This window comes from Mustela erminea, chromosome 14 (assembly GCF_009829155.1).
Source record: "Mustela erminea isolate mMusErm1 chromosome 14, mMusErm1.Pri, whole genome shotgun sequence".
In the NCBI taxonomy this organism is placed as follows: domain Eukaryota; kingdom Metazoa; phylum Chordata; class Mammalia; order Carnivora; family Mustelidae; genus Mustela; species Mustela erminea.
This window is the reverse complement of record NC_045627.1, coordinates 87,801,126-87,828,194: the sequence shown is the minus strand read 5'-3', so window position 1 is coordinate 87,828,194 and position 27,069 is coordinate 87,801,126. Positions and strand designations below refer to the sequence as shown.

General features: G+C 50.1%; 1 protein-coding gene across 5 annotated transcripts; it reads left to right on the top strand.

The window, feature by feature from the left end:
- The first annotated feature begins 103 nt into the window (after nucleotides 1-103).
- MKI67 (marker of proliferation Ki-67) lies at nucleotides 104-26,935 on the top strand. Of its 5 annotated transcripts, none has more exons than XM_032312472.1 (16): nucleotides 104-287; nucleotides 748-925; nucleotides 4,145-4,223; nucleotides 4,329-4,444; nucleotides 7,099-7,165; nucleotides 9,013-9,058; nucleotides 9,555-10,631; nucleotides 12,239-12,408; nucleotides 13,568-13,889; nucleotides 13,980-14,098; nucleotides 14,197-14,368; nucleotides 16,148-16,303; nucleotides 17,412-18,064; nucleotides 20,249-22,771; nucleotides 23,606-24,049; nucleotides 25,672-26,935. In XM_032312472.1, exons 2-16 carry the CDS (start codon nucleotides 834-836, stop codon nucleotides 25,735-25,737), a joined length of 6,102 nt encoding a protein of 2,033 aa, XP_032168363.1. In that variant the 5' UTR covers nucleotides 104-287; nucleotides 748-833; the 3' UTR covers nucleotides 25,738-26,935. The 5 variants fall into 5 exon arrangements, with proteins under 5 accessions (XP_032168363.1, XP_032168361.1, XP_032168360.1 ...); XM_032312470.1 differs by having other exon boundaries at nucleotides 17,412-19,731; nucleotides 20,098-22,771; XM_032312469.1 differs by having other exon boundaries at nucleotides 17,412-20,097; nucleotides 20,461-22,771.
- The last annotated feature ends 134 nt before the right edge of the window (nucleotides 26,936-27,069 follow it).

Here is a 27,069-nt window from a genome sequence, read left to right as displayed (position 1 = left end):
TCGCCTGCCCATTGGTCTGCTGTCGCGCCGCCCCGTCCAATCGCAGCGCTTAGCGCCAAATTCGAATGGTTGTTTTCGTTTGAATCCGGAGGGCGCGGCGGGCGCTTCACGCGCGGAGCTGCTAACGCCGGGCGCCTGCCGGACGCGGCTGGGCCGGGCTCCCTGGTGGCCGGGAGGCGACGGCGCGGGGCGCTGAGGACCGCGGCGGACGTGGCCGCGGGCAGTCCCGGTCCTTGCGGCCCGGGGCGGGCGGCGGACGCGGGCGGGCGAACCTCCGGCTGTTCCTGGTGAGGACTCGGGCTGCGTCCGGCGGAGCGGTGGGCCGGCTGCTGGCGGGGCGGGCGTCGGGTCCTGGGTGAGCCGGCGTCGGGGCGCCTCGGCGGGCGGGGGCGGCCGGGGGCGGGCGGCGTGCGGGGCGCGGGCCGCGGGGACCCCCTGCTCTGCGGGAACCGCGCCTGCGACGCGGCCGGGGCTCTAGCGAGGCGGTCCCGGGAGCCTCGACCCTGATGGTCGGCGTCCTGGCCGCGGGTCTTTGGGGGCCACTGGGTGTTGGGGGGCGCGCTGGGGTGCAACGCGCGGCCTGGCTGGGGTCCCCCAGGGGGCCAAGTAGCGCGTCGGTCCGGGCGGCAGGAGCCTGGCGAATTGCACAGGCTAGCCCACTTGGGCACCTACCAGTGAGCGGCTCTTTGTTTTTAGAGTAGCCCCCCCCCCCACCCATGCCTCGCGTTTTGTTTTTGTTTTACTCAGGGGCATGTTCCTGCAGTGAGTTTGCTTCAGCAAACCTTTTGATGCCTGACCTTCCTATCCGGATTATATAAAGTCTTGTTTAGAAAATGGGTCCTACAGGACGCCTTGTGACCATCAAAAGGAGTGGGGTGGACGGTCCCCACTTCCCACTGAGCCTCAGCACCTGCTTGTTTGGAAGGTGAGCCCTGGGCAGGGGTGGACAATTCAGTTTCAGAGACATTAACATCCCCGCCATAGAGTAACACACCAGAAATGCCGGCCCCGAATTTGCTGGGACTTTCCGACTTATTGTCAATGTAACGTGGCTGTTTATTAGGAAATAGAATTTTGAAAACAACGTTTATATAGTTAAGTATTGTTTTTAACCAAACGTGTTTTAAAATTGACTTGATAAAATCCTTAAATGGAGGAAAACGTAGATTATTCTCAAATCCTGATTCCCTGCAGGCCTTTAGACGACCAGCATGTTCAGCTGAAACCCTCCCAAACCTGGTGTGCCTTGGCTGGGGGGGGACACTACTGAGCAAAGGAGGGAGGAGGCTCTGTATTTGACGCGTTGGTTGTTGGTTTTTTGGAAAAAAGAAAACAAGTCCTGGTAGTGTTTTAAGAACTTTCTTCTTCTTGCTGGCCTGTGTTGGTGGTAAATAATACGGTCCCTATATGACAGGCACACTCCTCCGGGTTTGTGACGAGGGATTTCTTATAAAATGATACGTCACCCTCTCTGTGGAGCCCTGTGAGGTGGGGCCCGACCATCGTCTACCCACACCCCGCCCCGTCCCCACCGTGTTCTGCCTCACCTCAGACCTTCCGAGCTCATGCTCATCGAGGTGCTTTTGGCCACTTTAAACTCTTATGACTGGAGTGTTCTCTCTGTCTCCCTATGTAAGTGACTCCTTTCCAGCTTTCAGATATCCTTCTAAGTGTTCCCCAAAGAGAACCCTTCAGTGAACACAGCTCTGGTCTTTCCTAACACCACGCAGCGTGATCAGTCTTCGGCTGTGACTCCCACTACTAAGCTGGGCAAGCACAGGGTCTGTGTCGTTCATAATTACGCACACTGCCTGGTGGGGGTCTGGCGAGAGAGAGGTGACCAGTGGCACTTTCTGCCTAGCAGATGCGTGGGCTGAATGTGGAAACATGAATGGCCCGTGGTTCTCAGCCTAAGGCTCATTTGCCCTGCAAGGAGACATCTGGCAAGGTCTGGAGACAATTTTCTATGTCACGGTGTGGGAGGTTCAAGCCAGCAGCATCAGTGAACAGAGGTCAGGGGGGCTGCTAAGGACCCTACAATGTACAGGACCACCCCTACTGGAAAGAATGTCATTGGTGCTGAGGTTAACGGCCACTGACCCATAGGGATTCTAGCTGGCAGTTTGCAGCCACCCAAGTTCTCAGTTCTAATGAGATAGTCTCTCTCTCTCTCTCTCTCTCTCTCTCTCGCCGCAGTATTCTGTTATCTAAAAATCAAATTCTCTTTAGTTTAAAGTGGCTGTTCACTTTCCATAGCTTCTTTTCTCTTCGAAGGAAAAAGAATAAACATTTGGTGTCAAATGTCAGTAATTCTGGTGATTCTACAGTAGTGATTAAATATATTTTTATGTGGGATTTTATCATTTAAAACCCATTCAAAAGTGGTCATATGACATAGGTAGAAAGAGATATTCTTCTTTTTTTTTTTTTAATTGCTGTGTTTGAGAAAAGTACTTCTTAAAAAAGGATGCTGGCAGAATACAGAGACCTCTGCACCAATTACTTGTTTTTTCCTATAGTGAAAGACCGTGTGGGATCTCAGGAGTTAGAGTGGTCCCTGGACAAATGAGCAGCATCTCTACGTGATTCTAGGAACTAGAGCAACAAAACCTAAAGCCTAAATTTCCAATCGAGAAATTCTTCAAACAACTTAACTTTAGCTCGTCTCGTGGATTCCCACCCCTGTCCCCCTTTAGAGAAAAAGCATGACTTGTTCCTGCCAGCCAATGGCCCCACTACCAGAAACACCTTAGAACTTAAGTACTGCGACACATCTGTCTGCCTGCAAAGTTCACGGATGGAAATGAGGCAAATACCCACAAAAATAAACACAGAAACCCGAGAACAAAACCTCAAACAAGAACAAAGTTTTGTCCAAAAGTGCCCAGACTGGCAGGGTTAGGAGACCGTGAGACATAAAACAACCGTGTATCCGAACCCCGGTTAGTGCTACTCTGTGGGACAACCGGACAGTTTAGACAGACCTCTGTGGCTGACCCACTTCTCTGTAGGGACAGACAGAGCTAACACTGCTCTCTCCACGGCTACTGACAAACCATGCTGTCCTCTACAACCTATTTGCCACACGACCAAAACCACTAAACCACGTTTTCCCACGAAGGCTAAGAACACCGTGCAGCTAGGCAGGGACAAGAAACTCAGCACTCACACTCACACAAACCAAGTCGGTCAGCCCTCGGGAGTCGACTTCCAGCTCTGCAATTATTTTATACCCTTGTAACTTTTAGACACATTCTAGAAAGAGATAGTCCCAGCTGCAGGGCAGTGTATGGAGAACAGAGCGGAGAGTGTGTGACTCTTCAGACTTGCAATAAAGGGAACCCGGAGACCCAAGGAGACTTCACTAAGGACCCTTTGGATTAGTTGGCATGTGGGTTTGGATATTCCCCCTCTGGTGCTTTCGGCTGATGCTCTTTGTGTGGAAAGTGAAGTTGAATCTAATAATGCGTATTTGTTGTTTGCATGCGTATTTTTAATAGTAGTCTTGTGAATCTGCCCGTTCATACAGTGCTGTTCTAAAGCAATGAAAAGTTCATGAGTCAATGGTATTGACAGTTTGCCGGGCAAAGGGCAGAAATGTATAATTCATTCATCGTTTGAACAACCCCGTGATGTAGGTGCTGATATGATTATCTGTTTGTATGTGAAGAGACAGGTGTGTTAGCATAAAATACAGCACCCGTAGCGATGATGAAGACTTTGAACATACATAACATTCCAACGGAACACACAGAAACCTTTCTTTATGGAAAAAAAGCACAGAGGATCAGAAATCGTTACAGTCCTCCAAACTGATGGGAAGTCCTCCCTTATGTTTATTTATAAACATAGCCATTTCAGTAAAAGCAACCCAGTTTTGTATTCTAATATTTTCCATTATAATTGTTTTCAAGTACCCAAAGTCTTAGAGATTTAAAACAGTCGCTTACACAATACTTGTCAAAATTATTTGCCAAAGGCACAAGTCGTCACATCGCCTGACTGATTACCCCCTTCTGCCGTTTCATTTTTGGATCAAACATATGGTCAGATGCTGTTTTATTTTGAAGCATTCATGGGATTTCTAAAACAAAAAAAGAAAAAAGTTGCGTCAGCCTCAAACTCTCAATTTCTTCCCTCAAAGGGGTATTGAATGTGACATTCGAATCCAGCTCCCTGTGGTGTCAAAGCAGCACTGCAAAATTGAAGTCAGTGGGCAGGAGGTAAGTGGGTGTTTGAAGTCTGTTTTGTTTTGTTTTGTTTCCCTTTTCATGGCACTTTTTACCCAGTCATCAATTACTGAGTTTCCCCTTTCTTCTACTCTGTAGGCGACACTGTTTAATTTCAGTTCCACCTGTCCGACCCAAGTGAACGGGGCTGTCGTTGCGGAGCCCGTACAGCTTAAGCACGGCGATGTGATCACGATTGTCGATCGATCTTTCAGGTGGGTGAAGGTGAACCTAGTCGCTGATGCTTGGCAGATGTCTGTGACTTTCCTGTGCCACAGATGACGTCAGAGCGTGTGGCGTGGCCGCTCTCCACTGGTTCTGTCTGCAGTCACGTGGGCATAGCGGGGATCACACGTGGGGCTCCTGTGACCCCCCTTTCAGGGTCTGAGCACGCGCAGCTGGGCCAAAGACGGGTGACCAAGGCCTTCCTGGGGTTTTATTTTTGGTGCAGGCGGGGTGAAGGCACATGCATTTTTCAGTTTCTGTTTCATTTTCAAGTTAAAAAACGGTCCTGGGGAAAAGACACAAGACAAGCTGTCCGGCTCAGCTTATCATGACATGAGCGCCTGGGTGACTGTCACCTGTTAAGGGCTGAACTGTGCTCCATCAGTATGCTTATGTCGAAGTGTTCACCCCCGGCCAGCCAGGATATGACTGTATCTGAGACAGGGTCTCGAAAGAGGTGGTTGAGTTAAAAAGAGGCCATTAGCGTGGGTCCTAATCAATTTGACTGGTGTCCTTGTAAGAAGACGAGCCGAGGACACAGAAGAAGGGCAGCAGGTGCTCAGAGGGACGGCAGCGAGAAGGCCACAGGGACGGCCCTGGCCAGCCCGGGACAGAGGCCTCAGGGAGAGAACAGTCCCGCCGACACCTTGGTCTCGGACTTCCAGCCTCCAGAACTGTGAGAGAGTACGTTTCTGTGTCGAGGCCACCTGTGTGTGGCATTTTGGACGGCAGTCCTAGCAAACTAACACACCACTCAAGCTGTAGACAGAATATTTCCAGAACCTTCTTCTGGAAAGGTCTTCTAATCACCGCTTCTTTCCCTCACCAAGTAAACCACCCTAGTGGCTTTTCTGATAACAAAGTCTTTGGAGTTGTGCTACGAAAGCCTGTGTCTCTAACCGTCTGGTTTCGTCTGTCTTTATTAAACTCTAAATTTGAAACAATGATGTATGTCCTTGCCGCTGACTTCTGCTCCGTGCTTGGGAGAGCCAAGCGCGGACGTCCTGTTTGTTCTTCTTGCTGTCAGACTATTTCACTGAAATAAATCCTGGGTATATACATAATTTGTTCATTCTGGACAGAAGATTGGGAAATTTCCAGGTTTTGAAGTGAGTCGAGGGCTTGCTTTATGACGAGATGTGGTTAATATTTTACTAATCTCTCCTTCATGTTTGAAAAGAATATGTGTCCTGTGGCTCCCTTACGTTGAAATCACACATTGAGGATTTTTCTTTCTTTCTGTTTTTTTAGTTCTTCTGTTTCTGCGGTCTTTCCGTTGAGAGTGTTGAAACTTAGAATCCTGTCCTAGTGGGTGAAGCTCTGCGGCTTATCTTTCTGAGATACTCTGTACCTTCCCTCCTGCGTTTTTATCAGTAATTGCGCACTATCCTATTTTCTGGCACTTGGCTTTCAACTTGTCATAATCCCTAAGGCTCAGGTTGTCTCTTACAACCAGCTCGGAGGTGCGCTTTTCTTTACAATCGGTTTATCTTCCGGAAAGAGGGATCCTTTTATCATTATAAAGTGTCCTTCATCCCCAGGAGCAATTTTTATCTTGAAGTCTCTCTTGTTGACGTTGGCGAATGCCCCCTCCAGGTGGCCCCGGGCTGCTGGTGGCTCCGCCTGTCCCTCATCCTCCACGCTCATCCCGCCGGTGCCTTTGATTGGGCCTCAGGTCCCTGGGAGGCAGCGCACACTGGGTCCCGTTGCCATCACGCCGCCAGATGGCACGCTCACCTCCTTACTGCCTCCATGCGTCTTGAGCGGATATTTCCCATGTGTTCTGTTGGTCATCTCCTTCCCGGGGCTTCTTGTGAACTTGACTTCCAGGAAACAGACTTCTAGGTAGGAAGCATTTGATGTGGAATGGAAACGAGGACTTCTTCCCCCAAATGAGATACCGTTCAGTTTGAGGTTAACTGAGATAATTAAATACCTCCAACACAAGAATGGGGAAGGGGGCTTAGGAAGAGGGATGTGACCATGAACTCTGAGGCCATGAGAAGTAAGTCCAGACACCTGCCTGTTTCGGATCAAGCCACCTTACAGAGGCCAAGTTCAGAATGCCCACCGTTCTGTGAATTATGTCCGGGGTCTGGTCGAAGGACAGTGGATATTGTTAAATCTGTCTCCATCTTCAAAAATGTGCCAGTCTTTGTTCAGATGCAGACACGGTAGTCAGGAAACAGAAGGTCACAGCGTTCCTATACAGGGTGGCTCTGTGGTGACCTTGCAGTAGGGGTGACATCACCAAGTGCCTCAGGCCTCGGCTTCCCTGGTGACCTTCCAAGCCCTCAGATGACTGTGGGTATAAACCCGTGGGAATCCGATCGGCTCCCCTGTGCAGGTTTTCACAGAGGAGGTGCTCGGATATTGTTGAAATCATACAGCTTGTCCGCGTTGAGAAGTTAATCTGGGTCCTCACCTCTGACAACACTGGTCCAAAAGAAATTTGAGGTGACCTGTCCAAGTCTTTAGTGTGAAATCTTTTCTGACTCCACCTCTATTTCCTCGGATACAGTGAATCTCTTGAATAAAACCTCAAGTTTGTTCCTCGCTCCTTGGACGTGAATGAGATGAGGAGGTTGTCCATCAGTCACAGAGCTGGAGTCTGAATGTGTGTCTGTCCTTGTGTGCATTTCAGGTATGAAAATGAAAGTCATCGGAATGGAAGCGAGTCAACAGAATCCCCGGGACAAAAACGCAAACAGGTGATGGGGGGGTAGAAATGATCCAGTTGGGGGCTCTGGTCCTTCTGCACGGTACTATGAGATCATTTGTAAGCAGACCGATGAGTGACATCTCACAAGGGAGGGTGACTCGCCAGTTATGAGAGGGACAGACACCTGAGATCTTAAACATACTGAAAAAACTTACAACTATGATTTTTTTTTTCCTTCACAATGAGAGGACTGAGTCAGTCCTGCACTTTGGCCTGAAGGCTCCTGGACTATCTCATGATGTGCGCTTGCAAACCTTTGGCGAGGACAGCCCATCACATAGAGTTAAAATCTCGGACCTAGATCAGTGGCTCGTGTTGTCTCCCAGTTACTTGTTCTTCCATCCTTCTGCATCTGAAATGATCACATCGGAGCTGTGAGTCCCAGAGATGCCTCCTGACTTTGATGGAGAGACAACCCTGCCACCCGAGAGCGCCACTGTGCTGCGTCAGTGCCAGAGAATCTGTGTCCATCCAAAGACTGCAGCTCTGTCAGGATGCCGTCCTGGACCCATCTGCTAAGATTTAGGAAGCTTGCTGAAGCTGGCCTAGCTGGTCTTCTGTGACCAGGCTGTAATTCACTGGCTTAAAAAATCCTATCATCCTATGCCTGAAATTAGCAGGAAACCTTCAACCAAAGATCTCCGCCCTGGCTACATGCTGCTTCCTTCCTAGACTAGAAAGGACCCTCATGGTGATCTTGCCCCTCATTGGCTTTGGGGGAAAGCTCGCTTTCGAGATTCTCTAACTACTTTGTTGGTAGGTGTTAAGGAACCAAGCAAAAAGCTGGACTTTGAGTTAGAAGTGGTCTCAAAGGCCTACCAGCTGCTTGTTGTCTGGACGGTGATAAAGTCAGTGTTGAAACTGAATACTGAGAATGTGTTACAGCCGTTTGATGGTGACTTTTATGTCTGGGATATAATGGTACAAAAATGGGCTTATACGCTTATATTTTGTACATATATTTTAATTCATTTTTATTGTTTGGTCCTAAGATCCGTGGCCAACTTCAAGTTGGAAATAAGAAACTGATCCCCCACTTGGCAAGTTAGAGAAGCAATGTTTCAGACACCAAGAAATCTGAAATTGATTAGGGAGAAGTTAAATTATTTGCCTTTGGATATACTTTGTGACTTTTTTCCCCCATCCTAATTCAGATGAGATACTTTCCTCCTCTGAAGCAACATTGAACTTTGTGTACCTTACATCCTTGTTATTCTGTGGTTGTTCCTCGCCCCCTAAAAATCTTCTGACAGATTGTGAAGGCAGCCGTGGGGGCCAGGTAGGAGTGTTGGATCTGATTGCTGGGCTCAGAGGGCACGATGCCTGTGATGTGCTGGATTCACTTTGTCCTAAACATCCAGGCCCGGGTGCACCTGCCGACCTGAGCCCCCAGGCCGAGCGGGGCCCCAGCTCACTGCAGGTCCTGCAGCCTCTTTCTGACAAATCTAAGTATTAGGTCGGAAATTCTGTGCCCTTGGTAGGTTCACAGACGCTGAACATAGGTGATGTTTAATTTTAGCCTCGGTTCTTTCATAGGGTGATGAGAAAGAAGTTTGAGGGAGTTAGCAAAACTCAACTGAGGTTCCATTGAAACAGTTTTGAGCTTCAAGTTTGTTTCTTGTTCTATCATTATATGTTTTTTACAATCCGCTAAGAAATACGTGTATTATGAGCACTTACCCCTCAGAGTCTTTGGCTCCTTTCTCAAAGTCTCTAAAATTCCTACCAGAAGAGTTTGGTAAGAAAGAGCATCCAGAGCCAGAACATTTTCATAAACATGACTGTGGGGATTTGAACAAGCACCTAACTCACTGTTTCTATTTTTCCAATTCACAGGATTCTCTGCATCGGGTCTCAAGGTCTAGCTTCTCTTCTGACCCTGGTTAGTAGTTTTTGATTTTATTCTGGGATCCTGCACGATCAGCTGTCTGTGCAGGGTTAGGGCAAGGAAGAGGTAATGAGAACCCCGGCGTTCTACATCTAGGTTCACACAAGTTAGGAGGTTGGTTTACGTAACACAACAAGCAGGCACCTGAGTTAATTTATCCTCCAGAGATGCATGGGGCACAATACTTATTAGAGCGTCCACGTGTAAACTGAACACGGGTGTCAGTTTCATCGAGTAGATAATAGCTGGTGACCCCTCATATTGACCCCTCGTACTGGTTACAGAAGGCCGATGTGATTTATTTGTCTGCATCGTAATTCGAGGATCAGAATACTTCTTTGATGCATTGGCATTAAGTAGTTTGTGAGCTAGGTGAAAAACTAGATTGTAAGCCTAGATTGAAAAGGTTGTAAAATTTGAATACTGCACAGTGTTAATCACTGAGAAAATCTTGAACTTTCTGTTTCTTATTTCTTAACTCATTGCCAAGATGGGAAAGTTCAAGATTCCAATGCCCATTCCAAACTCTGTGAAGAAAATGTTTCCGGAAGTCCTCTGGTACACGTCAAGAATGGCAAACCAGCCGCCCCGGATGGTCCCAAAGATCACGCTGCTAGAAAATCCCTTAATGCTGTCCGTTCCTCAGAACTTCCTGGAGAAAACTTCAGAAATGCAATGGATCCTACAGCCAGGGATTTTAAGGAAGATTCCAGTGTTGTCTTAGTGAGCTGTCATGGAGAACTGAAGACTTTCCCCTCTACATGGTGTCCTGAGAATAGTGAAAACCAGGAGTCTCCCTTTAGGGAGCTTTACGAGTCAATGAAGGAAGAGTTTGACATGAAATCAGGAAAAGGAAATGTTCCACAGAGTGGGAAAAAGTCGGGGCCGCAGAGTCCTCGTGCATCAGAGAACGAATGTTCCGGTGAGCTACAAGACAGGACACAAGTCCTGGTCTCACGTAAATCCAGACCGAGGTCGGGTCGATTCACCCCAGTGAAGGCAGACCCTGCTTTGGGAGAACAAGGAATTAGCCAGACAGAAGACAGGAGAAAGGATGAGGAGGCCCTCCAGACTCCCAAGGAGACCACGGGTCCCAGCGTCCCTCCTAAGGAGATGACAAGAACCGAGACCCCGGTCCATCCTTCTTCTCACCATTCCTCACGAAAACGCCGGAGTGAAGACCTGCGTGTTCCCAGGGGAAGTGAGCCCGTGAATCCAGCTCAAAGGGACAGCTTCGGGACAGATAACAAGACACTCACTCCTTGGAAGTTCTTAGCCAGAAATCCAACACCCACTAAAGTTGAAAATGCTGATAATTTTGGAGCAACACCAGAAAAACGCTTGTCCAAGAAGAGGGCGCGTGTTCCCTCCAGTGTGGACGTGCTTGCCTCAGAACCAGAAACTCAGACTCACACTGTTTTAGCTCCACTGCCCGTTCAAGTTGAAAGGAAGATTCAGAGCATTTCCGTGCACCAGCCTGAGAGAGGGGGCGCCACCACCGGGCCTTCGAGCTCTGGGTTCCCGGGCCGTAGTTCAGTTGATAGCAGCAGCTCTGGTGACTCCATTAGTAAGTTTACTTACCTGTGCATTCATTTTCCCCCACAGGCTCACACCTTCTTTGTACCTAGATAGGAAGTCACAAGACTTTCCTTCCCTCAGTAGCGATGGCTCCGGTGTAGGGGGAGGGTCCCGGAGGCAGGGCTGTCTACTCTTGCGACAGCCACATGCACCGTCCGCCCTGACAGACGCGTCCTCACGTCTTGGAGCTTCGTAACCAGGGGCTCTGGGCGGAGTGCAGGTTGCCAGGGAGGAACACCACCGGGGGCCTTAAGGGGGTCCAACACCATGTTGGGAGTCTCCTGGTGCACCTATGAGAAAATAGGAAGGAAGATAAACCCAATAAGTGTAATGGCTTTTTTTTTTTCTTTTAAGATTTATTTTATTTTATTTATTTGAGAGAAAGCATGGGAGGGGAGAGGTCAGAGGGAGAAGCAGGATCCCCACCGAGCAGGGAGCCCGATGCGGGACTCGATCCCGGGACTCCGGGATCATGGCCTGAGCCGAAGGCAGAAGCTTAACCCATGGAGCCATGCAGGCGCCCAGGTGTAATGGCTTTTCACAGAAGTTGTAATTCTGAACTGTAAGCTGTTGTATCCTATGAGTTTGCTTCCGTAAGTGAGGTCCAGGAAAGTCAGTCCTTTGGAAATGTTTAAATATGGGGCGTCTCTCCGGTAATCATACTCTTCTCAGGGTCTCTTACGAGCAGTTTTTCTGTTTTGGGTTTTAGGTTTTGTTTTTTATACAACTGGGGACTTCGCCCAGGAGTTTATGCATCAGGTGCTGTTGTAGGTGTTTTCGGACATTCACCCTGTTACTCCTTTGAGCAGGCAGCAGGAGTGCCCCCGGGACGGGGGTTCCTGTGATTTCCTTCTTGCAAATAGGGACACTGATAGCCTCATGTCACATAGCGAGTGGCAGAGCTGTGACCTCTGAAGGAGGCTTGGCATCTCCCCTGGGCACCCTCCCACACTTCCTGGGTCTCTGAGCATGTCCTGAAGTAGTGAGCTTACTGTCAGGCTCCATCTTCAGAGGGTCCCTTGGATGAGGTGCGCGGCTCTCAGAAATGAGACCCGTATGCATCCGTCACGATGTCCCCAGGGGTCTCCAAAGAGGCATCACCCAGACAAGGGATTTCTGTCACGTGCTGGTTCACCAGGATGTGCAGTGGGGTTGGGACTCATGATCTGCCGATTCGAATCACCTGAGAAGTTGTCAAGTTCATGACTTCTCACTAGGTCGGTCTGGGTGAGCCCCGAGTCCATACGTGGCTTTCGAAAAAGACTTGTCAGGTCACTGTAGAAACGTCCATCTCTGTCTTTGCCCAGCTCCAGCGTGGACGCCACCGGTCCGGATCCCTTTATCAATACACAGGATTTCTCACCCTTTTTATAAAGTCTTTGTCCTGTCCAGTTGGGACTTGACATCTTGTTGGTTTGTCCCTGGATCTTTCCTCCGCTCTTGAAGCACTCTAGGCCCTCAGCGTGACCGAAGGACGGCGTGAGGGGGTGTTGGGTGTCCGTGAACCTCACCAGAGGCTTGTCTTTAACAGGAGCCTGAAGCGAGTCTGCGTAAGTGTGCGCCATTCATCCCTCTCTGCATTCCTGTTTCCTTCAGATAAGATTGAGGGAACGCCCCTGAAAAGAAGGCGGGTCTCCTTCGGTGGTCGTCTGAAGCCGGAGTTATTTGATGAGAACTTACCTCCTAATACACCTCTCAAGAGAGGAGAGACCCCGAGGAGGTCTCTCATCAGCCACACTCCAGCTGTCCTGAAGAAAATCATCAAGGTACGTTGGGTGGACAGTCTTCTCACTCATGCCCGTGGCGCATCCTTTCCAGACTCGCCACCACCAGTACAGTTACGATGAAGGCCTTTTTCTTTCTAATCAAAAACTGAAAATAAAAACATCAAAAGTTGAGCTCCTTCCCGGGGCTTCGACGTACGATTCTAAGGAGGTTGAACAGGGGCGAGTCTTCGCCCCTTCTGCTTGCCTTTTGCCAGCAGTTGCCTTCTGCTGGGCCGTCCTGCCAGCCAGGCCTACGGGGTATCACACGGGGGGTTCAGGGAAACTAGCAATTACAGGGGCACCCCGGTGGCTCCATGGGTTGAATGTCTGCCTTCGACTCAGGCCATGAGCTCAAGGTGGTGAGATCGAGCCCCGCGCCCAGCTCCACGCTCAGCTGGGGAGTCTGCTGAAGAGTCTGTCTCTCCCTCTGAGAGAGACACTCCAACACTCTCTCTCTCTCAAAATAAATAAATAGCATCTTCAAAAAAAAACAAAACCACTAAAATTACAAAGAATCTGGAGACATCATGACACATAACCATAAGGCATTTTTGCTTTTCTTTTAGAATTATAAGGTGAAAAGGGAAATCTCAGAGCTCAACCATCTATGATTTTGACCATCAGCTGTGTAGAACTTTGAGTCAGCTACCCTAGGCTGTGTTGTCCTCCTGATTTTAGCCCTCTAGAAAGGTAGGGCCTCACGGCTCATCCCTGTCAGAGGGCCTGGTCTGTCTTTAATTTCTTTCATACCAAAAGGATGGTAAGGTATGCCTGGCTCCTTTTCCATTTAATACTGGCTCCCAGAAATGAGCAGCCTTCCTTCCGTGTAGACCGAAGGGCATTAGACACTTCCAGATGGTGCTTTTCTCCAGTTCAGAGCAGGGCACACTCACTCGTCACTCCCTGGGAGGTTCCTTTTCTCCTTTCTACCCGTAATACTCCAACCAAGACTTATCTGTTGTTTTATTCCCCTTTTATTTTTTCTAAAATGCGGGGGACAGACTCCCATTTCTACCGGCCCCTGATAGACAGTAGATGAAACGCTTTGGTGTTTCAAGATTTAAACAACTACAATTCTTATTTGAGTAGGGTTCTCACGTTCCCTACAGAGATGTTACATCTGTGGTAAGGTTTCTTATGAACATTTAAATCTCCTCAGGAATACCCTCAACCATCAAGAAAAGAAGATTCTTCAGAAATCCATTTGGAAGTTTGCGCACAAGACCAGCGCAAGGGATCTCCAGCTCGGAATCTGACGAGAACTTCTCCAGTGGCAAATGACACCCGCCGTAGGTCGTCCAAGGTGCCCTCCCTCTCCAGGGGCAGCGCATCTCCTCATCCCACAGACACTCCCAAGAGGGGAGGCAGGAAGAGCGGCACCTTGCCTTCGAAGAGAGCTTCCATCGATCGGAGCCAACACGAGATCTTGCAGAGGATCTATTCCAGAAGAAGGAGCGGCGCTTCTGAAGCCAATTTAATCGGTGAGTGCTGGGTTGGCAGAGAAGGTCCTCAGGGTCGTTTCCTCAGGAATACGAGTTTGGAAATGTTTCAACACTTTCTCCTTTGGACAGTGGCAAAATCATGGGCAGACGTCGTAAAACTCGGAGCCAAACAAACACAAGCTAAAGTGGTTAAACATGGCCCCCAGAGGCAGCCCAGCAAAAGGCCCAAGAGAACGACCACTCCAAAGGTAGGGGGCGCCCTTTCCCCTCACGCTCTTAGGCGCGGTTCCTCGGTGTGTGCCTTGACGCTTTGACCTTTTGCTTCTCTTGTTATCTTTTTTTCCAGAAGCCTGTTAGCAACGTTCACAGTCAGTTCAGCACAGGCCATGCCAACTCTCCTTGTACCATAATAATAGGGAAAGCTCACATCGAGAAGGTACACGTGCCCGCTCGGCCCTACAGAATGCTCAACAACCTTGTGTTCAACAAGAAAATAGACTTTAATGAAGATCTTTCAGGTAAATGCCCCCTCGGTGGGAGGATACGGATAGGGGTGCGACAGTTGCATTTACTGTGAATGGGTGTGGGGAGGATAAACATTCTAGTTGACCTCCGGGGTGGTGATGGGCACAAGAGAAGGCTGGATTTGGAGAACAAGAAGGGGTCTCCAGTAATAAAGAGGCTCATGAGTCCTGCGGGGAGCAGGTGGGCATGGGAAACACACACCGTTGCCTTGGCTTGCAGCACGGGTGTGGAGAACCGGAAGCTGCTTTGTGCTGAAGAGAGCAGGCTTGCCCTTAAAATTGCCCCTTCTTTGCATCTCTACTAATCGATCGCCCCAAAGTTAGAGCCACTGGTTTGGACCACGTTTCTCTGCTTCATACTTTCCTTCCCTTGCATGAAGCTTAACTGTGTCTTGAAACAAAGTCCTGCGAAGAGGTTTCCCTTAAGCAGCAGAAGTGCGATGGGACCTCCCTGTGGTTGTCCTAGGCTAGAACTAAGGCAAGAGCCCAGGGGTTGGGATTTCATGCCACACGGTTTGACCACTGGTTTCTGCCTTGCACATTTTTGGAGGGAGGTGACGCTTGACGCCACCGCCCATTACAGGGTTCTCGTTTATCTTTCCGGGCATATTTTAAGATGGAATCAGTGTACTCCTCTGTAGAACCCAAATAAGGACGCTGTGATTGCGGTCATAGTTGGATCAATGCATTTAGCTTTAAAAAAACAAAACACAATAATGCAGAACAGTTGCCAGTTTTGATACCATGCTCCATGAGAAAGAGTTGCGCGTATATGCCCCTATATGCAGACATATGCACACACGTGTTTCCTTATAAATTACGTACGAGTGTAACTAACATCTGTGTCATGGAGCCTTGAAGACCAATTCTAAAAATATTTTTAAGATCTAATTAATAGAAGTTTGTATACTCAGTACCCAGGACGGCGGATTTCCCAACCTTCCTTCCATCCACCGTCCTAGAAAGCAAACAACTTCTACCCCTTGATGTGAATGACTTTCGTGACAAAACACCAATCTGTGCACAAGCCTGGCTCTGGGGTATTTTACGGAAGGCCAGAACTGGGGCAGAGGGCTGAGATTTTTAAGTGAACTGTCTGATCTGGGGGCCCTCAGAACAGGCTCCCCAAACACAATTTGCAAACATACCAGACAGAGCATTTCGACCCATCGATGGCAGAGTGAGAAAAGAGGAAATTCGAGTGAGTGTTTCAGAAAGATAAATCTTCCATCCGAAGAACTGTATGGTTCTTTTCTTCTGTTATGTCAATGCTACGTTTTGGTGTTAAAATGAAAACATAGTGATTTTCTCACTTGACAGTACTATTCGTGGACAGCCCAATGGATGTCATTTTTTTTAAATTGGGGATGTTTTATTTGTATGTAAAACCCAGGTCTACATAAGTTGGGATTTTTTAAGGCAGCATGAGAACGCTAGGTTTCCAGATGTTGGGACAGGAGGCTCGGGGAGCCGGGCTCTGTCTCCAGCCGGTGCTTGGGATCAGGGCAGCGGTCGAAGACTGAGCTGTCGATTGCCTTCGTTAGATTTTCTCACCAAGAGGAAGACAAAGAAGAGATACGATTCCAACATCTCATCGCTCTTCCTCAACAAAATGAGTTCATTATTAATGCATGACCCCGTCTCCCGAGAGAATTCTGGGGAGGGATTCCCTGTTTGCACTCTGCCACTTCCTCTGGTGGGTGTGAGGGCCGGCGTGGCTGATGGCACGGGGAACGATACGCTAATCGCTTTTCCAATATTCTCACATCACAGGGTTAACTGAAATGTTCAAGACTCCAGCCAAAAAGAAGCCACAAACAATGAGCCCATGCCCCAAGGCTTTTTCAAATTCAGAGGACTTCATCGGAAAGGAGTTTGAAGTACCCAATTCGGGAGAAAAACCTCCGCTGTGCACTTCAGTAAATTTTGGTTGGTTTACTGCTTTTTTTTTTTTTTCTTGCATTTTGATGTTTTCAGTAGGAATTAAAGTTTTTTTTTGGGGGGGGGAGGGTTTCAACAGATGCCGTATTACTTTTCTACAATAGATACTTCCGAAAAAATACCATTTGTAGCTTCTCAGTTCTGTTATGTTCGGGGAAATTCCTATTAGCAATTGAACTAATGTTGGTATTTAGTGAGTGGCATAGAAAGGAATAATTTTAATAATAATTTTTTAATAATTGTAATTGGTAATTGTATTAATAATTTTAATACAGTAATATAACAATTATAAACGACCTATGTACACTTCTGCCTTTTTTTTTTAATATTTTTACTTATTTATTTATGTGACAGAGGGAGAGACAGCAAGAGAGGGAACACAAGCCAGGGGAATGGGAGAGGAAGAAGCAGGCTCCCTGCCGAGCAGGGAGCCCGATGCGGGGCTGCATCCCAGGACCCTGGGATCATAACCTGAACTGAAGGCAGACGCTTGACTGAGCCCCCCAGGCACCCTAGCTTCTGCCTTCTTTTAATTTAAAGAGGTTGAGCAGCACAGAAGTAGAATGATGTCTCATCACAGTTACGTCAATTTCTCAAACTCAAAATAAGTGTAAATAACGAAAGAGAAGGAGAATGTGCTCACTGTGGTTATCGCTGCTGCTGTTCTTGGTGGCCCGTGTGGAGCTGTGAGCCCCTGCTGGGAGAAATGAGCCCATCTGGCGCTCTTGCCTGAGTACGGGGTATACTGGGCACCCACCGCCTGTGGGAGAGGGAACAGAAGCGGGTTTTCCTGTGCCGTGTGGACCCCAAGCCCACGAACGGAAGCCATGTTATGGAATCAGGTGACACAGCTGTTTGCTTCTCATGTTTGAGGAAAAGAATGACCGTGCTCCGGTGCCCAAGATGCGGTGCAGTGCCCTACGGGAGACCTTTCTTAAGGATTTTTTTCCTTATGTCTGATCCCTGTAGAATTATCACCTCAGTACGACCCCACTGTTGGTCACCAGATAACATTGTTATGATAAACATAAAATACCAGATCGGCACAACGTGGGGAAGAGAATCCATTTCTCATGTGTGTTTTTGTTTCCTGTAGGAGAAAATGTATTGCACATGACTCAGAGTAAACCTCAAGAGCCATCCGATCACAGTCCTGCCAGCCCTCCCCTCAGAAGACCGGCTATTCGAGTAAATGCAAACATCGAGAAGACTCCAGGGTCGGAGGCAGAGCCTCTGAAGGCGGCGTCAAGCGCAAACAGGTTTCGAAGGTCCACGGAGCTTAGAAACACACAGATGCCAGGTCCAAGTCACAGCGACGAAGAAGCAAACACAGACACTGCTGAGAACACGTCAGGGCGACGTCTGAGGAAAACTCCACAGCGAGGACAGAAACCAGAGGGAGCGACTGAGGAACGAGAGAGCTGTTTTGACACATGTGAGAAAGCTATCAAATCAGAAGGTAGTTCTGAAAAGATGGTGGCTGTGAGGAGATCAAGAAGATATTCAGAGCAAAGATGGGATCCAATAGCCAACCTGACCACCCTCAAGAGACAGCAGGACACAGAACCCAAGGAAGACCTGGGGGGCATCCAAAATCTCCCCCAAACCCCTACTCACGCCCAGGAACCAATGGACGTGGGAAACAAAACCACAGAAAAGTGTCAGAAATCTTCAAAACCAGAACTAGTTGGCATGCCAGCCAGGATGAACGTAGAGCTGAAGACCCCTCCCCAGAAAGTGGACCTAGAGGAAGAGCCCTCAGCTCTCAGGAAGTCCATGCAAAGGCCAGGGGAAAACATCCCTGTGCCTGGAGAACCAGAAGATGGTGATGAAGACATCAAATTGTTTAATAGAACTCCGAAGCAGAAAGTGCACTCTACAGAAAATGTCACTGGAAGCAAGAGGCGGTCAAGAACACCCAAAAGAAATGCCCCGTCCTTAGAAGACCTGGTTGGCCTCAGAGAGCTCTTCCAAACGCCAAACCACACAGAAAGACCAAGGACTGACAGCAAAACCACCAAAGTCCCCTGCAAATCTCCACTAGCAGATCCAGTCAACATGCCAACAAGTAGAAAGAGGCAGTTCGAGACCCCTCCCCAGAAAGCAGACCTAGAGAAGGAGCCCTCAGCTCTCAGGAAGCCTACCCGAGCGCCAGGGGAAAGCATTCCTTCACATGGAGAACCAGGAGGTAGTGATGAAGACATCAAATTGCTAAACAGAACCCCAAAGCAGGAAGTGCACTCTGCAGAAAATGTCACTGGAAGCAAGAGGCGGTCAAGAACACCCAAAAGAAATGCCCCGTCCTTAGAAGACCTGGTTGGCCTCAGAGAGCTCTTCCAAACGCCAAACCACACAGAAAGACCAAGGACTGACAGCAAAACCACCAAAGTCCCATGCAAATCTCCACTAGCAGATCCAGTCAACACGCCAACAAGTAGAAAGAGGCAGCTCGAGACCCCTCTCCAGAAAGTGGACCTAGAGGAAGAGTCCTCAGCTCTCAGGAAACCCACCCGAACACCAAGGAAAGCCATACCCTCACACAGAGAACCAGGAAGTGGTGATGAAGACATCCGCTTGTTCAAGGAAACTCTGAAGCAGAAAATGACCCCTGCAGAAAATGTCACTGGAAGCAAGAGGCGGTCAAGAACGCCCAAGAAAATGGTCCAGTCCTTAGAAGAACTGGAGGGCCTCAAAGAGCTCTTCCAAACCCCAGAGCACACCCAGGACCCAGTGACTGATGACAGAACCACCACACTCCCCTGCAAATCTCCACTAGCAGATCGAGTCAACACACCAACAAGTAGAAGAAGGCAGCTCAAGACCCCTCCCCAGAAAGTGGACATAGAGGAAAAGCCCTCAGCTCTCAGGAAGTCCACCCAAATGTCAGGAGAAAGTGTGCCCTTATACAAAGAACCAGGAGATGGTGATGAAGACATCAGATTGTTTAACAGAAGTCCGAAACAGAAAGTGCACTCCTCAGAAAATGTCACTGGAAGCAAGAGGCGGTCAAGAACACTCAAGAAAATGGTCCTGTCCTTAGAAGACCTGGCTGGCCTCAGAGAGCTCTTCCAAACACCAAACCACACAGATAAACCAATGACTAACGACAAAACCACCAAAGTCGCCTGCAAATCTCCACTAGCAGATCCAGTCAACACACCAACAAGTAAAAGGAGGCAGCTCAAGACTCCTCCCCTGAAAGGAGACCTAGAGAAAGATCTCAGGAAGCCCACCCAAACACCTGGGGAAAGTACACACTCACACGGAGAACCAGGAAGTGGTGATGAAGACATCAAATTGTTCAAGGAAACCCCAAAGCAGAAGATGACCCCTGCAGAAAATGTCACTGGAAGCAAGAGGCGGTCAAGAACATCCAAGAGAAATGCCCTGTCCTTAGAAGACCTGGCTGGCCTCAGGGAGCTCTTCCAAACACCAAACCACACAGATAAACCAATGGCTGATGGCAAAACCACCACAGTCTCCGGCAAATCTCCACTAGCAGAACCAGTCAGCACACCAACAAGTAGGAGGCGTCAGTTCGAGACCCCTCTCCAGAAAGTGGACCTAGAGGAAGAGCCCTCAGCTCTCAGGAAGCCCACCCGAGCGCCAGGGGAAAACATTCCTTCACACGGAGAACCAGGAGGTGATGATAAAGACATCAAATTGCTAAACAGAACCCCAAAGCAGGAAGTGCACTCTGCAGAAAATGTCACTGGAAGCAAGAGGCGGTCAAGAACACCCAAGAGAAATGCCCCGTCCTTAGAAGACCTGGCTGGCCTCAGGGAGCTCTTCCAAACTCCAGAGCACACCCAGGACCCCGTGACTGACAACAAAACCACCGAAGTCCCCTGCAAATCTCCATTAGCCGATCCAGTCCACAAGCCAACAAGTAGGAGGCAGCTCAAGACCCCTCCCCAGAAAGTGGACCTAGAGGAAGAGCCCTCAGCTCTCAGGAAGTCCATGCAAAGGCGAGGGGAAAACATCCCTGTGCCTGGAGAACCAGAAGATGGTGATGAAGACACCATATTGTTTAACAGAACCCCGAAGCAGGAAGTGCGCTCTGCAGAAAATGTCACTAGAAGCAAGAGGCGGTCAAGAACACCCAAAAGAAATGCCCCGTCCTTAGAAGACCTGGTTGGCCTCAGAGAGCTCTTCCAAACGCCAAACCACACAGAAAGACCAAGGACTGACAGCAAAACCACCAAAGTCCCCTGCAAATCTCCACTAGCAGATCCAGTCAACACGCCAACATGTAGAAAGAGGCAGTTCGAGACCCTTCCCCAGAAAGCAGACCTAGAGAAGGAGCCCTCAGCTCTCAGGAAGCCTACCCGAGCGCCAGGGGAAAGCATTCCTTCACATGGAGAACCAGGAGGTAGTGATGAAGACATCAAATTGCTAAACAGAACCCCAAAGCAGGAAGTGCACTCTGCAGAAAATGTCACTGGAAGCAAGAGGCGGTCAAGAACACCCAAGAGAAATGCCCCGTCCTTAGAAGACCTGGCTGGCCTCAGAGAGCTCTTCCAAACTCCAAACCACACAGAAAAACTAATGGCTGATGACAAAACCACCACAGTCCCCGGCAAATCTCCACTAGCAGATCCAGTCAGCACACCAATGAGCAAAAGGAGGCGGCTCAGGTCCCCTCCCCAGAAAGTGGATCTAGAGGAAGAGCCCTCAGCTCTCAGGAAGTCCACCCGAACCCTAGGGGAAAGTGCGCCCTCACACAGAGAGCCAGGAGGTGGTGGTGAAGACATCAGGTTGTCTAAGGAAACTCCAAGGAAGAAGCCAGACCACGTAGAAAACGTGAGCAGAAGCAAGAAGGGGATAAGAACGGGTAAGGAAAAGGCCCAGTTCCTAGAAGACCTGGTCGGTTTTAAAGAGCTCTTCCAAAGCCCAGAGCATACCCGGGAACCAGCAGCTCTTGTCAAAAGCACAGTAACGCTGGGCAGATCTCCGCTGGCAGAGACAGTCAACACAGCACCCCAGAGGAAGACGCATCGGAAGATGCCTCAGGGGACGGCGGACTCCGAGAGAAAGCACGCACCTCTCGGGGAGCCCATCCAAATGCCAGCGGAAGCCACACGCACACACAGAGAGCCGGGAGGTGCTGAAGCAGGCATCCGCTTCTTCAAGGAAACCCCAAAGCAGAAGATGGACCCTGCCGAAAATGTCACTGGAAGCAAGAGGCGGTCAAGAACCCCCAAGAGAAATGCCCCGTCCTTAGAAGACCTGGCTGGCCTCAGGGAGCTCTTCCAAAGCCCAGAGCGCCCCCAGCACCCAGTGACGGACGACAAAACCGCAGTCCCCGGCAAATCGCCACTAGCAGACCCAGTCCACAAGCCGATGAGTAGAAGGAGGCGACTCAAGACCTCTCCCCAGAAAGTGGACCTAAAGCAAGAGCCGTCAGCTCCCAGGAAGTCCACCCGAACGCGGGGGGCAAAGGCACAGTCGGGCAGAGAAGCGGGAGGCCCTGAGGAAGACCTCGAACTGTTGGGTAAGCCTGTGGAGCAGGAAGGGCCTTCTGCGGAGAATGGAGCTGGCAGCAAGAGGGGGTCAAGAACATCCAAGAGAAATGCCCCGTCCTTAGCCCTGGCCGGCCTCCGGGAGCACTCCCAAACCCCAGAGCACGCCCAGGACCCAGTGACTGACGACAAAACCACCCCAGTCCCCGGCAAATCGCCACTAGCAGATGCAGTCCACAAGCCAACAAGTAGAAGGAGGCAAGTCAAGACCCTTCCCCAGCAGGCGGACGTGGGGCGAGGGCCATCAGCTCTGCGGACGTCCACCCGACGGCGCGGGCCAAGTGTGGTCTCCAGCCAAGAACCCGCCGGTAGCGACAGAGACCTCAGGTGCGTGAATGACGCCGCAAAGCAGACCCTGAGCCCTGCAGAGAACGGAATGCTCCGGAAAAGTCGGCGAAGAGCACCTAAGGAAAAGGCCACGCCCCTGGAAGACCTGGCCGGTTCCCCGGAGCCGGAGCCGTCCCCCGGGCCCGATCCCAGCGAGGATGCCGGAGAGGACGAGGGTGGCGTCAGGGCGGCTCCCATGCACCCTCCGGGCCAGAGGCAAGCTGTGAGCGTCCCGCAGAGGAGCCTAAGGACCCGTCGGGCAACAGCCCAGGAAGACCGGGGGCTCCGCAGAGAGCCGGTCAGGTCTGGGAGGGAAGGCGGCGCTTCCCCACCCTCCAAGAGGGAAGGAGGAACCGAGGAAGGTTCCACGGGAGCAAAGAGGCTGCGCTCCGCGACCCCTGCCCAGGACGCGGAGGAGGAGAAGCCGCCCCAGAAGAGGAGGAGGGCAGCTCCCCAGGAGGGCTGTGACCCACCGGAGCCCCTGACAGTGAAGAAGAGGCTGAGGGTCGCAGCAGAGCCGATGTGTCTCCCTGGAGACCCACCCAGGAGCAGCAGGGAGGCTACGCCGCAGGCAAGAGAAGCGGCCAGTTCACCCCCGAGCCATCAGGTGATGCTGGGGCCCCTGTCATCCTGGGCGGGTGCTCTTGGGGCGAATGTCTGGTGTCATCTGTCCCCGGCTTGAGGGTGCGGATGAGTGTCTTTTCCCAAAGGGTCTGCATTCCACACTGAGTATCTGCAGACTGAGGCAAAGGATCCTTTGGAGACATACAGAGAGAATAGACGACTTGGGGAGAAAAACTGGTCAAAATTGTCACAGCGAATTTTGACAAGTTTCTCGGAACCTGGCTGAGTTCCGCTCCTCACAGGTGGGAAAGATGCCAGGAGAAGGTGGCAGCTCAGTCCCGTGTTGTCGCTCCAGACCCCACAGGCAGGAGCCCTGGGTCGGGGTGGTATCTGCCCATTCTTTACTCGGGTAGATGATCTGTGTGGGGATTTGCGCCCTGAGAACAGCCTACCTGTCGGGTTGGTGAGGCTGGTGAGGGGGACACTCCCGCACAGAGCAAAGCTCGTAAATTCGGTTCCAGAAATTGCGATTCCCCCGTCCTGCTCCAGCAACGGTTAGTGAAGGACGGGGAAATCGTTTACAGCTCGAAAAGGGGGCACTTTTCTAGAATGCGCTGTCAGTGCTTGTTTTGATCCAATTTGACATATACGACACTATCACCATATCTATGGTGATAGAAACGGAGGCCGACTTCCTTACTCCGTTTACCAGTGGAGAGGATTTCTCGCTGGGACGAAGTGCCTCCTGGCATCTTCTAAGACAACCGTTAACGTTGCAGGCAGATTCTTAGCTCACTTTGAGTGTCTCTCGCCATGCTGAATTGTGAGAATTGCGTTACTCATGAGTGACACGTTGCGGATGTCTTGACATTTTTAGGGAAGGTCCCTGCGCTCTAGACGTCCAAATAAGACCGAGGCAGAAGAGCAAAGACCCGAGCCTGTTGTAACAGCGACAGAAAAGCCGAAAACCAAAAGAAGTGACAAGAAGCCCTTGAAGACGTCCCAAGAGACAGCGTTACAAAGCCCGGAAGACGGGGCCAAGCAAGCGGCATCTGGGGGCAAAGCCCGGGAAAGCAGAATGTGTCTGAGGTCTGCGAGACCCACTAGGATGCCCTCGCCGGACGTCGCCGAGGAGAAGCAAAGGGAGAAAAGAGTGGGTGTCCAGGAGAAGAAGCAGGAGGAAGAAGTACGGCAACCTTCAGACCCCATGCGTTTGAGATCTAGAAAAATCACAGTCCCTCCCGGAGGAAAGGCTTTGGAGAGTGAACCCCAGCAGAGGGTAACTCGGAATGCCAAGAGATGCGCTGAAAATATAAAAAAGGCAAGTAATTTCCTGTTTCCCTTTTTTTTTTTTTTTAATGAGCAACGAGTATCGCAATCTAATTTTTGCCCCATGTGCAAAAGCAAGGAAATAGAACACATTGTCGGCTCCTAGTTATACCACTGTAGGAAGCGTAAGTCTAAACCGTGTATTTTGTCGGAGCTGTATTCAGCTGTCTCTGTCTCGGGAATTCGACTACAGGTAGAAACTTGACCTTGTGAAGTCACCATCCAGGAAGAGCAAGGAATGTAGGTAGACAGTACTTTCTGGCTGTGTACAACATACTAAGAAAATTCTAGATATCAGTCTTCAGTCTCCCCGGTAGTTCAGCGAAACTTCCTAAAGCAGAAAGGTGGTCCTGTCCGGCTTCCCCAGGAGTTCCTGTGGAAAAAGCTAGAAGAAGCCCAGTGTCTTCACGGCAATTGCTACGCCAGGCCTGCTCATGTCCTGTCACCTTGAGCAGCACGTAAGCCGTCTGCCACTGGAATAAATCCAGTGCGCTGGATTAAATCCAGTCTGCCCTGGAATAAATCCACAGCAAGATTAAGTCCAGTTGGTGTTCTTCTGGGGAATACTCAATTTCTTAGCTTAAAAGAAGGGGGGTTGGCAGCTCCCTAGTGCTATACTTTTCTCAGCATGCATTTTGAGTCTAGAGGCCAGTGCTGTGGGCCACGGCTCTGTTCCAACATCTGGTTTAGTGTCGGCTGTGAAAGCAGGAGGATCTGTTTCCTGCGCGCCGGCATGGGGGTGATGGCCCTGTCCGGGGTGTCTTTGGGCCTTCCTGCCCCCTTTTAAGCTGTGAGGGAGCAGGGACAGGGCAGGTGTTCAAGATCACTTGGTGCGGTCACTGTTGGGGTCTGCCTCTGGCGGGCTGTTGGGTTGGGGGAGGGGCAGAAGCAGAAGCAGACGCCCTCCTGGTTCTGAGAAAGCAGATGGTCTCCTGCGTTACCGGACTGTCCAGAGGGATGAGCCTCCTCGGGGCTCTTGGAACAGGCCCAGCAGGTGGCCATACCCACTGAGTATGGACAGATTGTCCACTTCACACACAGATTCTTTTAGAAGAACCAAAACGTCCTGTCCTGTTTATACATTTGAATTCACTTTTTTGAGTGGTATTTTTTTTTTTTAAAGATTTATTTATTTATTTGACAGAGAGAGATCACAAGTAGTCAGAGAGGCAGGCAGAGAGAGAGAGGAGGAAGCAGGCTCCCTGCTGAGCCGAGAGCCCGATGCGGGACTCGATCCCAGGACCCTGAGATCATGACCTGAGCCGAAGGCAGCGGCTTAACCCACTGAGCCACCCAGGCGCCCGAGTGGTATTTTTTAATTAGTGAAAAAAAGCATATATTTATGTAGAAGTTTTCTTTCTTTTTTTATTATGTATTAACTTAAAAGTAAGTTACAAAGCTTCCTATTTAAATTTTAAAAAACAAAGAGTAACATTTTAAAAAACCAAAGCACTTTTCACATGACACATCTCAAAACTCATTTCCAACCTTAAAATTAATTTCTTCAAACTAAAAGCCTGCATCACACCTATTAAGGATTTGGGTTTTTGCAGAGTTGGTTATGAGAAATTGTTCTTTTCAATTACTTAAGAGCTCTATTTTCTTCCCAAACAGGATGATGACAATGTGTGTATCAAGAAATTAAGAACCAGAAGTCGTCGGGACAATGAAGATATTTAGCTGAGAAGTTGAAAAGGGAAAAAATAATAAGTGCAGTCTAGTGATATATTCTAGTATGATATTTGGGTAAATTTGAAAGGGAATTTTGTAAATAATGCTATTCAGGTGTTTAAGGAAAGAAAGCGTCGAATTTTCTGTCTCTGAGTGGTCTATTCATAAAGGCCACATGGAGGTCACGAAGAAGACTGCTGGTCTCATAAAGTGACAAAAATATCAAACTTGGCTTGGGGACGGGTGGGGGGCAGGGGTTGGGATCCAGAATATGCAGTGAAATGAAGCCGTGACATTTGTCACCCCCGTCCGTCCTTGACGGCCTCACACGCCAGTACTTGCCGCGCTGCTCTGTAAATGCTTTCTGGTGGCCCATGTCCTGCGTCAGAATGTGAAAACAGGGGCTTCTGTCCCTAGTCCCCAGCCCTGGGCAGGCACTCAGGAAACGCAAATGAACAGGCCGATGAACAAACTCCTCGGCTGTTTTTTCACCGGGGCGGGGAGGGGGTTTACACACTGGGTCCACTCATAAGGGCTGTTGGTCCCCCTGTATGGGACAGTCCCATTCTCAGGGTTCCCACCGTGGAAGGGAACATGCGTGGGGCCTGGAGGAGGCTGGTGGCCCCAGCTGCGGGGTGTAGGGGTCACTGGTGTCTTACCTTTTCCGCTTCAAGCATCTCTCCCTGACCTGGGACTGCTCACATCTGAGAAGGCACCCGGCGCTGAGTCCCGGGGCCGTGGGCCAGGGTGTCCCCCAGCTCCGAATGGCTGTAGCTCTCCTAGTTTCTTGCATTTTCCTCTTATGTTTTCTGAGCTCTCCCGAATCTGCGCCCACTAGCGCTTTCTCTGACTGCCCCTGCTGGCCGCCTTCTTCCCAGCATGTCCCCTTGTTCAGGAAATAACCAAAACCATCTTCCAAAAGAAAGACCGTGACTCCCGCGCCGTCCACGCGAGCCATGGCCCCTTCGGTCTCAGACCCAGACAGCCGCGTGCCGGGCGTCACACCTCCATGTTCCACTGTCCTGTGCCTCTCGTGTTCCCTCAATGAGAAGACAGCACACCGTCCCTCCGGTGCCCTGTCCGACCAGGTCGAAGTGGGGTTGGAAGACCAGGCAGGGGAGCTGTCCCCTCTGTCCCTATCTGTCCACTCTGACACCATTGTGTCTGCGTGGAGCCAGGTGCTCGTAATAAATGTCTGCTGAATGAATGCCTCAGTCTAGGTGCTTCTCTGGGTCCGCAGATGTTGCCCTTGCCCTCCCGGCTGCCATGATCACGTTCTGAAGAGCGTTGTTTGGGGTCACGCGGGGGGGGGGGGGCTGGGGGGGAGGGCGCTTCCGCAGG